This window comes from Petromyzon marinus, unplaced genomic scaffold (assembly GCF_048934315.1).
Source record: "Petromyzon marinus isolate PM22_M1 ecotype Great Lakes invasive population unplaced genomic scaffold, UKy_Petmar_22M1.pri1.0 PM_G_Scaffold_4, whole genome shotgun sequence".
In the NCBI taxonomy this organism is placed as follows: domain Eukaryota; kingdom Metazoa; phylum Chordata; class Hyperoartia; order Petromyzontiformes; family Petromyzontidae; genus Petromyzon; species Petromyzon marinus.
In genome coordinates, this window is record NW_027422983.1 from 3,257,380 (window position 1) to 3,270,634 (window position 13,255).

The following is a 13,255-nucleotide window of genomic DNA, read 5'->3' on the forward strand; positions in this document are numbered from 1 at the left end:
TATGTGTTTTGTTTGCATTTTGACTGCAGGTATTGTGGTTAATGCAATAACATGAATCCTTGTAAAAAAAGGTTTCAGTTTTGTTGCCAGAAAAAAAATGGGAAAAAACCCCTATTATGATATTTTGGTACTGGCAAAGGAGGTCTAATGATGTAGTCGTAGCATTGTTCAGGAGTTAGCAACATACACCGTTCTGTCTTTCGCTTTAAGGTCAAAGAAAATTCTGAGCTATTGGAGTTAAGAAATGAAGTACTCAAAACGACCTCTCACGTGTTGCAAGATCCCAGTTCAAACTGTGCTGGACTCGAAGGAATAAAGCGTGAGTGCATTAACATTCAGACTTGATTTGAAGCTTTCGTGACTGCAGGGATTACTCTTTGGTTTTTTCAGTAAAGTCACGTATAAATAAGAAATAATAAAATAACATAATAGCAGCACAAGCAGCCATCATCGGGTACAGAAGAGCTAAATTATGAGAGAGGGGAGACACATAACCTCAGATGTATATAAAGACACCCAAGTAGGGGGAACTAACACAGATACAACAGGGGACACAGAGAGAGAAGCATACCAGACAAACAGGGTTTACCCAAAAAAAATTTGGAAACCATGTAAAGCAACACAGATGGTCGGTCAAAACACAATTAACGCATAGTCCGGTTGATCACGCTATTTCAAAAGATTGCTCAATTGCAAGTAAAGTTTGATACTCAAAACACAGACCGCACACACACACACAGACAACCAAGTAGAGCGAGCCAGCACAGAGACAAGCACACAGTAAAGTTGCCTTTACTGTGTGCTTGCATTAACATTGTGGGCGTTTGCCAACAGCCTGGATATGTGTGCGGTAGGCAGGCAAATGTCTGCGCATCTGACCGCGAAAGTTGATCTCAATTTTGTTTGTTTTACGCGAATTGACAGGCAACTTTCCAACACGACTTGAGCAAGCACAGGAAGAAATTAATACCCTCAGTCTTGAAAGAGATCGCCGTCAGGAAGTTGAAAGCACACTTCAGGTGACAAATCCATTCATGTTTATGTAGAAGATTGTCTGCGTACCTATTTCTGTATATTTTGATCTGAATGGTCTTCTGTAGCCTTTTTGCAAATCTCAGCTCTTTACTGTATCTGAAAGATGTAGCGGGTCTAATGCCTCATTGATTTAATCTTCATCTATATATATAAAAGGAAAATTTGTGAATGTGTGCGTTTGTTCGAAATGTATCGCATACTTCCCAACATGCAACAAACTTGAAATTTTGCACGTGGGTAGTTTCCAGACTGTACACAATGAAAAATGTATAAAAATAGACTTTTTTTATTTGGGGGGGGGGGGGGGGAGGCACGATAATTGATATAAAACATTGCACAAGTGAGCGGTGACGTCACATCTGTGATGTCACCCGCATGCGGCAGCGTTATGCAATGTGCCTGCTGACGTCACACATCCCCCCCCCCCGACCCTCCGCGCAGGCCGCGTGTCCCGCACAAATGCGCGGTACAGCTGTCTCGATTTTCTACGTCAACGCGACTATTTTCAGCGCGCTCTTAAATATAAAGCAGAAGATCCGTTTGTGTGCGAAGCAGCAAAAACTCTAGAACGCTGAGCTCTGACGTTGTGAAATTTGCACAGCCGACGCCGTCTGGAATTTCTAAGGGAACGCGACGATTTTCAGCTCGCCACGTCATTCCCTCCCCGAGTTGCCTTAATCGAACCTTACGCATAAGTGGGTTATGGTTAAATTTCTGTCAGCGAAAAACATCCGTGTCAAATTGATTTGTTTCGGCTGTTTTATTTCTTGCAAGTGTCAATTTTTTTTCCAGGGTTTTTTGTCAGTGAAATGTAAGGGAATGTGAAATTAATCCAAGACAAGAATCCAAGTCCCGGGCGAAGCCGGGTAGTAAAGCTCGTGCGGTATTAATGGAAATATTACTTTCAGAAATAGTGATGACTAAACGTGTTTTCTGCCACTGCTGTATTATGATAAGATTCAAAACACGGAGAGCAGTCTTGCAGTGGAGGAGCGAGAGCACACTACAAGCACGACGGAGCTGCAACAATCGCGTGACCAGCCGCAACACGAACATCGGGACCTAAACGTAATTGTGCAAAACCTAGAGAAGGCAAACGAAGAGTTGCCGGAAGCAGCCGGCCAGAGGTAAGTGGTGAACTTTTTACAGCACAGCAAGTCGGGTGCGCTGAGATGTTATCATTACATCGCTCTTGTTACGTACCACGCTGGTTGACGCATGGAAGCCCCTCACCAGTGTTCTTAACTAATTTTCAGAGGCAGGGAGGGTGGGGAGGGTGGGCAGGTTCGCCGATAAGACATCGTAAAGTTTGAGGGCCGCCACACGTTTGAAACCGCTGGGTTCGACACCAGCACGACGGTGGTGGGGAGGTGTTTTCAGATCTGTGTATTGCCGTGTGTCAGGGGCCGCACTAAAGGACACCACCAGGGGCCGCTGGTGGCCCGCTGGGCTTGCGGTGGAGAACACCGCCCCACAGTAATAATAAGAGAGGGGGTTTTTCCACTTTTTTCTGGCAACACAACTGAAACCTTTTTTTTTACAAGGATTCATGTTACTGCATTTACCACAATACCTGCAGTAAAAATGCAAACAAAAAAACACACTATGATCATATCTGATGCATTGTCCTTGAAACTGATTGGTCCACACCAAGGGACGGCTTTCTTTTGAGCCTCGACCCAATTGGTGCTCGACCACATGACCCCAAAAGGCGTCACACAGCTCAAAGACAATGCACTATCAAAGTAATGAGGGCTCGGGGTGAGCATCTACATCATTAGACCTCCTTTGCCAGTACCAAAATGTAATAAAAGTGGAAAAACCCTTTTATTATATTTTGGTACTGGCAAAGGAGGTCTAATGTTTAGAAGGTGTCTGCAATTATTTTGCAGTAGGGGGCGACGATTGCTTTGTGTTTCCCCCAGTTAAGTTATTAGCGAGTTTTCAAGTTTGTAAATGTCAGACATTGCGAGCTACTCAGGAGGAGGCGCTACAACTGTAAATGTTGTGGTGTATTCACTCTTCAACACCACCGGCGTGGGGCTAAAGTAGTGAACTATTTTGCCTTTTTATATTCTTGGTTCTTTCGGTAAAGTCACCACTTAGAAGAGAAACAATAAAATAATAAAAATACAAAACAATAAAATTATCACGACGTTTCAAATGTTCTTGCTGTGGTTTTCACACCTGACGATTGCTTGTGTTGCAGTCGAAACGTCGTGAGAATTTTATTGTTTTATATTTTTTATTATTTAATTGTTTCCCTTCTACGTAATGGTGACTTTACCGAAAGAACCAAGAAGATGAATCCCTGCAGTCACGAAAGCTTTAAATAAAAATTTATTTGTCTTTTGTCAACGTGACACTTTATTGCTGATTGGCCGTGTCGGGTGGTGGAGGGTTACGACACATTTATAAAGAACGTGATCTAACCCACAAACCTTTATTATGAGCACTACATTCCGTAGAACATCTGACTGTTGTATCTGTAAAGCAAAACAAATACGCTACATTTTGTGCACTGATGCAGTTTTCCGCATCGTTTAATCTGGCTTCTGCCGCACATCACGGACACAACGTTCGTGTGACGATTGTCTGAACCGGTCCTGGGCATCCCTTTGGTCGACTCGGCCTCAAATGAGTACCTGGTGCGGTGTGTCAACATCGCCACTGGGGAGACAAAGGCGGCCGGGCGTGGTGCTGGCCACCCACCCCCTCGTGTACCGTGCCGGCCTTCAATGATGCCCGCGAGCAGCACTTGACCCAACAGTCTGTTAAGGCTACACGGTGGAATTTCGTCTTGCATTGAGAGTGTGCTGCATTGCCTATACATTTTTTAAACAATGAAATGAGGCAGATGTCTTGTTACGTTTTTTTTGCAGGTGCAGTGAAGAAGCTGAGATTCGTAGCAGGCTTGAAACAAATATTCGTGGAAAAAATACAGAAATAGGTACGCAACGTTTGAGAGTGTAAATGTCCATTGCGAGTGTTAATTTTTTATCGCATGTGCGACATTTTACTTCTATCAGGTGTGTACATTATTAACGTCTATTGTATATTTTCATCATGTCCAACATTCATTGATAGTCCTTTTATTAATATGATTACTTTATTATTTTCAGATAACATGACAATTGCAAGTGACAATAACAATGCGAAACATCAAGAAACGCTGGTGAGTACATTTTAATGTCGTTTTCACAATATCAGCCAGAAGAGTGGACAATATTCAACGTTACAATTGAAGTTCATACGTTTATTACCTAAGTAAAGCCCATTGGGCCAAAAAGCTCTCTTGCAAGTGTGGCTCAGATGTAAGACGACAGCAAATAATTATATTGTAACAATGTCTAAAGCCGGTCTACGTGCTATACTGTAAGAGCAGAATGTGGGAGTCAGGTGTTGTTGACTTTATAAATAGCAGACAGCGCGTGATGACATTAACATTGACAGCACTTCTAAAACAACCCCTTTTTATCACGAGCTTTGTATTAACTCACTCTGTTGCATCCTCAAATCTTGTAACTTAATGTTAACCCACTTCCCAATGTGGTATCGACCGCAAACTTGGTATACTTATGTCATACTGATGACAATACTATATTCATGTATTTAAACGTTATGTATTTAAACGTTATTTTTTATATGTTATGTTTGGGCTTGGGTCTCATTGTCAACTGACGTTGGCTGTGATTGGCCACAGGCCCCTTACTTTGTGGCGAGTTTCGGGGCCACTTCCTGGAGTCGTGGAGTTCTGGCATCACCAGCACGGCGCACATTACATTAAAGCGTGTTTTTTTTTAAGTACTTTTTTAAATATTTAAACATCTCAAACCCAAGCAGTCTTTACGGTGACTGCAAGGTTCGCGATGACCGTGTTCACTTTGCAGATCAAGGATTTGGAGTCTGAAATGGACTCGCTGAAGCGACGGCACGAGCAAGCGCGCAACAACTCAGCGGCAGAGTTGGCGGATTGCAGGGAGCAGATAAAGCACCTGAAAGAGGTTTGCGGAAAGAAGTTGACAAATGTTTTTTTTACCTCCGTTTTCAGTCTTGGTAAAAAAAAAATAACGCACCGAGCATAATGTGTGTGCACGTTGAACTTCTTTCGCGCCGTACGTAGCCGAGCATGATAATCGGGAGGTGCGGGGGTTGAAGGACATCAAACTAAACACAACAAAAAGCAGTTGACGCTGAAACTAATAAGAGTGCCATTTATTTATTCAGTGAAACCTCACCCAAGCCTTGAGCTCTTTTTCTCTTTCACGTGAGAGTTCTGCTCGGAGATTGTTGGCCACGTCCCATCACCTGTGAGTGTCGTGAGTCCGGTATATTGAAACCGGAGCATCTGGCCAAAGATGCACCGCGCATACGAGTTCAATTCAGTCACAGGTTTGCGCCATCTACTTTTTGTGTATTTTCTTGGCCTCCTCATCAGCAGAAGTTGGGTTCGGGGGTTTCCACAAACGATCAACGACCTTGGCCTTTCTTCGAAGGGTGCCGGATTCGCAGACAGCCAAACCCACCGCGCGCAGCGAAGAGGATGCTGCGTGTTGTCGCGTGCGAACTGTGATTTATACAAGTGTTATGGTGTAAATGACGACGCGGAAGGCAGACGTTGTCGGGGCTGACGCCAACGGTTTATTAAGGGCTGTCGCCTAGCTTTTGGGGAAGGGCTAACACGGGACTTGGTGGTTAAGCTAAATCTCCCCAGGGGAAAGGTACCGGGAACCCCTACGCCCCCCCCCCCCCCCCCAGGCTAACGGGCTCTCCCCACGGCGCTGACCAACTCGGCCAGCCGAGTCAAGTAGCCCCCCTACCCTGGGTCCCCACTTTCCTACCGTTCACGACCCCGGCTCCTCGCAAAGACCCCGAACACGTCACCGGTCCTCCCTCAAATACCCCGAGGGGACATGACGTCAATCCTCCCGAGGCGAGTGTGACATTCCGTCACCACTTTACTCCTCAACACAAGCACGGTGGAGTCTAATGGTGCCGTAGCAGATGTTACTTTTTATACGTGGAGCGTTAACTTGCACCGATGTTAAGTAAAAAAAAAACAGCAAATATTTTCCTTTCATGGCATTTAGTAATGAATTTCTTTCTTATCGAGTCAAAATCCCAGGCGCATAGCGTGACCGTTGGGTTTTTTTTACCCTCTTCCAGATAAATTCCCGGAGTATTTCAGCTGAGATTGAGCAAGTGAAAATCAGAGCGGAAAAAACTGCACAGTTCAAAATCACGGAAATGATTGCGATGGTGGAAGAGTACAAGGTAACGCGCGGAAGTTGGCACTTCGTGCTTTAAGCTGCTTCAAAATATCTGCAAAGTTTGTCAAAGGAAGTAACGAAGTGTCTTTTTTTCTTCTGATTGTTCATTGGCAATGGTTGGATTGAAAACGACATTGCGCATTTGTTCATAACGCTCTGCAATTGCCCCCCTTCTTAACGGCAACAATAACGTTTTAAACTTGTAACTCGCACAGCATTCGCTCACCCTATCATAGAGAGACGTAACAATGACTCGGGCACGAGGAGCTACGGACAAGCAGCACGGCAGCCACACGATGAGCCCTGAGCCGACAGTTGCCCAAGCTCTGGCTCCTCTCTGTATATCATTATAATCAGAATATTTATTTAGACTGCAGGAGGAATGCGATGAGCTATAAAGCTGTTTTTATTCTTGGTTCTTTCGGTAAAGTCACCACGTAGAAGGGAAACAATAGAATAATAAAAATATATAACAATAAAATTCTCACAACGTTTCGACTGCAACACAAGCAATCATCGTCAGGTGTGCAAACCACAGCAATAAAATTTGAAAAAAGTGGCGTTTTTTTAACGTTAGCACAACGGAGAGCGATTTGCCAGCTGGTTCAGATGGACGAGTCCATCTGTGTTCGGAAAAGAGGAGGGGGGAGACTAAAATAATGGATGCAGTCTGAAAGCCACCGTAAGCGTGAACAATCAATTAAGACCCGAAATGGTTTATCAAATCCTTCCAATGATTGCTAAGCCAGAATCCATCTTCAGCTATAAAGCTGTTTTTCACAAATGTCCAGTAGGGGCACGGGGTCAGAACGTTACAACAACAACAACAAATAATAACCAAAACACGGTAGGAGTGCAAAGTATAGGAAAGGTAAACGAATAGCTTAAAAAAATATATACACAAATAAAACTAGGTAAAACCCACTGAGCTATATTTATATATTATATGCAGGTTTTATCATCCAATTAATGAGTGTTTAACCTGTACGTATGCTGAACTTCTTTCGCACCGTACGTAGCCAACCGTGTTTATCGGTGGTGTCGGGGAAGGACAACAAACTAAGCACAGAGATTAGAATATTTATTTAGGCTGGAGGAGGAATCAGATGAGCTATAAAGCTCTCTTTCACCGATGTCCAGTAGAAATTAGTTTCTCGATCTAGATTTAAAAGTTAATCGCTCTGGTGGTTTCCTAATATCAAAATGAAGAGCGTTCCAGACGGCCCCAGAAGGGCATCTGAAAGCGACGCGCGATGCCAGGGTCATTGCCCGAAAGTTTCCCTTCGTATTTTTGATGTTCCTCTTTAGGGAAGTTTTATTGACAAATGTGTTGGATTTCTGTGAATGTACATTTGCCGGTGTTTATGTTTCAATTTATTTATTTTTGGGTTTATTTACTTTTAGTGGAAAGTTTGTTAAGAATTTTGAAGCGTCGTCTTTCATCCCTACATTGTTCGCGATATATTCACGAAATGTTTCGAAACGCAAATTGTAACCGTAGCCAAAACACACACACACACACATCTATTTCCTTAGTTTTTGTGCAAGTTGGTAAATGCCGTTAAAATGTTTTGCATTTTCTTTCTTGCGATCCCCGACGTAAAGCGCCAGTGTGACCGGAATCTGGCAGCTAAAGAAAAGCAATATTGTTATATCGGCCACAAACATCAGGAAGCACTTGAAAATGTGCAAACGTCGGTAAGTTTAGCTTCTGTATCATTTGTTGGTTCCTCCGTTGGTAAATCATCGTTGAGAATGGTCACGCTCACGTTCCACCCCACCCTCACAATCCCGGTGATGTTATGGCAGGCGAGCAATGTTGCAAAGTCACACGGCAAATTAAAGACTCATTGTATGAACAGAACGGTGACATATTCTTGGTTCTTTCGGTAAAGTCACCACCACGTAGAAGGGAAACAATAAAATAATAAAAAAACATAAAACAATAAAATTCTCACGAGGTTTCGACTGCAACACAAAGCAATCATCGTCAGGTGTGAAAACCACAGCAAGAAAAATAAAAAATAAATGTCTTGCTGTGGTTTTCACACCTGACGATTGCTTGTGTTGCAGTCGAAACGTCCCGAGAATTCTATTGTCTTATATTTTTATTATTTTATCGCTTCCCTTCTACGTGGTGGTGGCTTTACCGAAAGAACCAAGAATATGAATCCCTGCAGTCACGGAAGCTTTCAATCAGAACGGTGTCAAATTTTGCTGAAGGAAGAGCAAGCGCCCCATTTGCACGGTCGCACACTGCACACGATTTAACCGAGAGACGGTCCGCTCAGTCGTCCTACCTATGAAATACTCGACGGATCTGCAGTTCAATTATCGTACCGATTGACTCTCGTGAAAGTAGTCGACACTGAGATGCACGTAGAGACACAAAGACAGAGTTCCCCCCGTGTAGCCTTAACAGACTGCTGGGGCAAGCGCTGTTAGCGAGCAACGCCTATGAAGGCCGGCACTGTGGCACACGAGGGGGTGGGTGGCCAGCACCACGCCCGACCGCCTTTTTGTCTCCCGAGTGGCGATGTTTACACACCGCACCAGGTACTCATTTGAGGCTGAGTCGACTTAGGGGAGGCCCAGGACCGGTTCAGAGAATCGTCACTGACGGTGTTGGCCGTGAGAGGGAATGGAACTCGTGTCGTGGGGTTCGTAGCGCGACACGCTAACCGCTGCGCTACCGCTCCCCACTCTGAGATACTGAGCCACGTGACAGACACACAGATAGGGAGGCACAGAAACACGTACAGATGCACGTGAAGTTTCCTTGATAATGCAAGTAGCTTATAATGCGTGTGCCATTCATATCCCCAGTTGTGCCTGCGTCATAGAGAGGTTCTTGGTGTATGTAGACAACTCAAGTATACAATGTCAATCACCGTGACGTTTTTGTTTGTTGAAAGCAGAACAATGAAATGAGAGCAGAAATAGCAAAGTTAAAGGAAGAATTGAAGCAGAAGGTGAGTGTATGAGTGAGTGAGTGTATGAGTGAGTGAGTGCATGAGTGAGTGAGTGTATGAGTGAGTGAGTGTTTGAGTGAGTGTATGAGTGAGTGAGTGTATGAGTGAGTGAGTGTATGAGTGAGTGAGTGTGTGTGAGTGAGTGTATGAGTGAGTGAGAGTATGAGTGAGTGAGTGTATGAGTGAGTGAGTGTATAAGTGAGTGAGTGTATGAGTGAGTGTATGAGTGAGTGTATGAGTGAGTGTATGAGTGAGTGTGTGAGTGAGTGAGTGTGTGAGTGAGTGAGTGTATGAGTGAGTGTATGAGTGAGTGTATGAGTGAGTGAGTGTATGAGTGAGTGTATGAGTGAGTGAGTGAGTGTATGAGTGAGTGAGTGTGTGAGAGAGTGAGTGTATGAGTAAGTGAGTGTGTGAGTGAGTGAGTGTATGAGTGAGTGAATGTGTGAGTGAGTGTATGAGTGAGTGTATGAGTGAGTGTATGAGTGAGTGAGTGTATGAGTGAGTGAGTGTATGAGTGAGTAAGTGAGTGTGTGAGTGAGTAAGTGAGTGTGTGAGTGAGTAAGTGTATGAGTGAGTGTATGAGTGATTGAGTGTATGAGTGATTGAGTGTATGAGTGATTGAGTGTATGAGTGATTGAGTGTATGAGTGATTGAGTGTATGAGTGATTGAGTGTATGAGTGATTGAGTGTATGAGTGATTGAGTGTATGAGTGATTGAGTGTATGAGTGATTGAGTGTATGAGTGATTGAGTGTATGAGTGATTGAGTGTATGAGTGATTGAGTGTATGAGTGATTGAGTGTATGAGTGATTGAGTGTATGAGTGATTGAGTGTATGAGTGATTGAGTGTATGAGTGATTGAGTGTATGAGTGATTGAGTGTATGAGTGATTGAGTGTATGAGTGATTGAGTGTATGAGTGTATGAGTGATTGAGTGATTGAGTGTATGAGTGATTGAGTGTATGAGTGATTGAGTGTATGAGTGATTGAGTGTATGAGTGATTGAGTGTATGAGTGATTGAGTGTATGAGTGATTGAGTGTATGAGTGATTGAGTGTATGAGTGATTGAGTGTATGAGTGATTGAGTGTATGAGTGATTGAGTGTATGAGTGATTGAGTGTATGAGTGAGTGAGTGTATGAGTGAGTGAGTGTATGAGTGAGTGAGTGTATGAGTGAGTGAGTGTATGAGTGAGTGTATGAGTGAGTGTATGAGTGAGTGAGTGAGTGTATGAGTGAGTGAGTGTATGAGTGAGTGTGTGAGTGAGTGAGTGTGTGAGTGAGTGTGTGAGTGAGTGAGTGTGTGAGTGAGTGTGTGTGAGTGAGTGAGTGTGTGAGTGAGTGAGTGTGTGAGAGAGTGAGTGTGTGAGAGAGTGAGTGTGTGAGAGAGTGAGTGTGTGAGAGAGTGAGTGTGTGAGAGAGTGAGTGTGTGAGAGAGTGAGTGTGTGAGAGAGTGAGTGTGTGAGAGAGTGAGTGTGTGAGTAAGTGTGTGAGTGAATGTGTGAGTGAGTGTATGAGTGTATGAGTGAGTGAGTGTGAGAGAGTGAGTGTATGAGTAAGTGTATGAGTGAGTGAATGTGTGAGTGAGTGTATGAGTGAGTGAGTGTATGAGTGAGTGAGTGTATGAGTAAGTGAGTGTTTGAGTGAGTGTATGAGTGAGTGAGTGTATGAGTGAATGAGTGTATGAGTGAGTGAGTGTGTGAGTGAGTGTTTGAGTGAGTGAGTGTATGAGTGAGTGTATGAGTGAGTGAGTGTATGAGTGATTGAGTGTATGAGTGAGTGAGTGTATGAGTGAGTGTATGGGTGAGTGTATGAGTGAGTGAGTGTATGAGTGAGTGAGTGTATGAGTGAGTGTATCAGTGAGTGAGTGTGTGAGAGAGTGAGTGTTTGAGTGAGTGAGTGTATGAGTGAATGAGTGTATGAGTGAGTGAGTGAGTGTTTGAGTGAGTGAGTGTATGAGTGAGTGAGTGTATGAGTGAGTGAGTGTATGAGTGAGTGTATGAGTGAGTGAGTGTATGAGTGAGTGTATGAGTGAGTGAGTGAGTGTATGAGTGAGTGAGTGTGTGAGAGAGTGAGTATATGAGTAAGTGAGTGTGTGAGTGAGTAAGTGTATGAGTGAGTGAGTGTATGAGTGAGTGAGTGTATGAGTGGGAGAGAGACCAGGGGTTAGGGCAGTTAAATAACCCCTGGTCTCTCTCCAGCTTGAGTAAACAATGTCCTTGCTGTGGTTGTCACACCTGACGATGATTTGCTTAGCGTTGCGATCGAAATGTCGGGATTGATTTATTTAAAAAAAAAATTCGCTTAAAGAGCGCGGCTCCCGCTTTGCCCACGGGACTCGCTCCGTCTAAGCGAGCCCGAGAACTTTGCCCGCGGCGAAGGCGGCGACTCGAACCTCTCGCGTTCCCCCCGCAGGAGGGCGGCGTCGACGCGTTGCTCCGACCCCGAGCCGCGCCCCAGGCGGCGGTCACGGCCGGGACTTCCGCGGCGACGCCGGCGACGGGCGACGGGAACGCGCTCGCTCCCGGTTCGGCGGGGGACGAGGCGCCGCGCGAATCCTCTCGGGGGTTCCGCCGGCGTCCACGCGAGAGAGCCACGCAGGTACGTCGCGCGTTTCGTCGCGCACGGGAGCCGATCCCCGTCGCTCCCCGGGCTCGAGGGCGGTCGGCCTCTCTGGGGGCGTCCTCGCCTTCGGCCGCCGTTCCGTCGCGAGTCTCGCCAAGTCGGCTGGCTGCCGTCGTCCGTTCCGGCGGAAGTATATCCGGCCAAAGCCCGCTCGCGTTCTCTTCGCGATATCCATCTCTCCGTTTGGTACGATGATAAACATCTACGTTTTGATTTGAAGCTTTTGTTTCGTATTTTTATTATTTTGTTGTTTCCCCTTCTACGTGACTTTACCGGAAAAAAAAACAAGAATAACAATAATAACATCTCTTAAGCCACCGTCCCACAATTGCCTTCTGGGAGCGCACAGTTGTATCAACATTGTTTTGAGACAATTGAACTCTCTGGGCCTTGTGTTGACACACGGCGAGTGTGTACACGTCAGCCTTGTGTACACACCTGACCGAGTGTGTGCACGTCAGCCTTGTGTACACACCTGACCGAGTGTGTACAGGTCAGCCTTGTGTACACACCTGACCGAGTGTGTACACGTCAGCCTTGTGTACACACCTGGCCCAGTGTGTACACGTCAGCCTTGTGTACACACCTGACCGAGTGTGTACACGTCAGCCTTGTGTACACACCTGACCGAGTGTGTACATGTCAGCCTTGTGTACACACCTGACCGAGTGTGTACACGTCAGCCTTGTGTACACACCTGACCGAGTGTGTACACGTCAGCCTTGTGTACACACCTGACCGAGTGTGTACACGTCAGCCTTGTGTACACACCTGACCGAGTGTGTACACGTCAGCCTTTTGTACACACCTGACCGAGTGTGTACACATCAGCCTTGTGTACACACCTGACCGAGTGTGTACACGTCAGCCTTGTGTACACACCTGACCGAGTGTGTACACGTCAGCCTTGTGTACACACCTGACCGAGTGTGTACACGTCAGCCTTGTGTACACACCTGACCGAGTGTGTACACGTCAGCCTTGTGTACACACCTGACAGAGTGTGTACACGTCAGCACTGGGGGGGAGACATGTGACCAGGTGAGGTGCTGGCCACGGCAACCCCCCTCCTCGTGCGCTGCGCTGGCCAAGCCGGCGTGAGGTGGCTCACTCCCCCTCTCTCTCTGAAAGCCAGGAGTGGAAATTCCACATTCTTATGGCGGGGCCCACAGAATCGGATTTCAACTCAACGCTTTTCGTTAACAATCCACGTGGTCTCATCTCTGCACATCTCTGCACCACATAATTGAAATTGATTTTGTATTGAGACTAATTTTTTATTGTGGAACGTTACGGGTAACAATGTATTCTGTGTTTACACATACACGCACGTAATAGATGCTTTGGCCATCAG

At 45.4% G+C, this 13,255-nt stretch overlaps 1 protein-coding gene across 5 annotated transcripts in view; it reads left to right on the forward strand.

Moving 5' to 3' along the window:
* LOC142916604 (uncharacterized) overlaps nucleotides 1-13,255 on the forward strand; it is a 37,205-nt gene that overhangs the window by 8,964 nt on the left and 14,986 nt on the right. For 3 of the 5 annotated variants that reach the window (XM_076061743.1, XM_076061746.1, XM_076061745.1), the window contains exons 9-18: nucleotides 211-319; nucleotides 925-1,019; nucleotides 1,993-2,162; nucleotides 3,918-3,985; nucleotides 4,158-4,210; nucleotides 4,926-5,039; nucleotides 6,202-6,309; nucleotides 7,911-8,003; nucleotides 9,221-9,277; nucleotides 11,692-11,877. In XM_076061743.1, coding sequence (XP_075917858.1) covers nucleotides 211-319; nucleotides 925-1,019; nucleotides 1,993-2,162; nucleotides 3,918-3,985; nucleotides 4,158-4,210; nucleotides 4,926-5,039; nucleotides 6,202-6,309; nucleotides 7,911-8,003; nucleotides 9,221-9,277; nucleotides 11,692-11,877 — 1,053 coding nt within the window. The remainder of the gene's footprint in view (nucleotides 1-210; nucleotides 320-924; nucleotides 1,020-1,992; nucleotides 2,163-3,917; nucleotides 3,986-4,157; nucleotides 4,211-4,925; nucleotides 5,040-6,201; nucleotides 6,310-7,910; nucleotides 8,004-9,220; nucleotides 9,278-11,691; nucleotides 11,878-13,255) is intronic. The other 2 variants (XM_076061744.1, XM_076061747.1) reach the window with 2 other exon arrangements.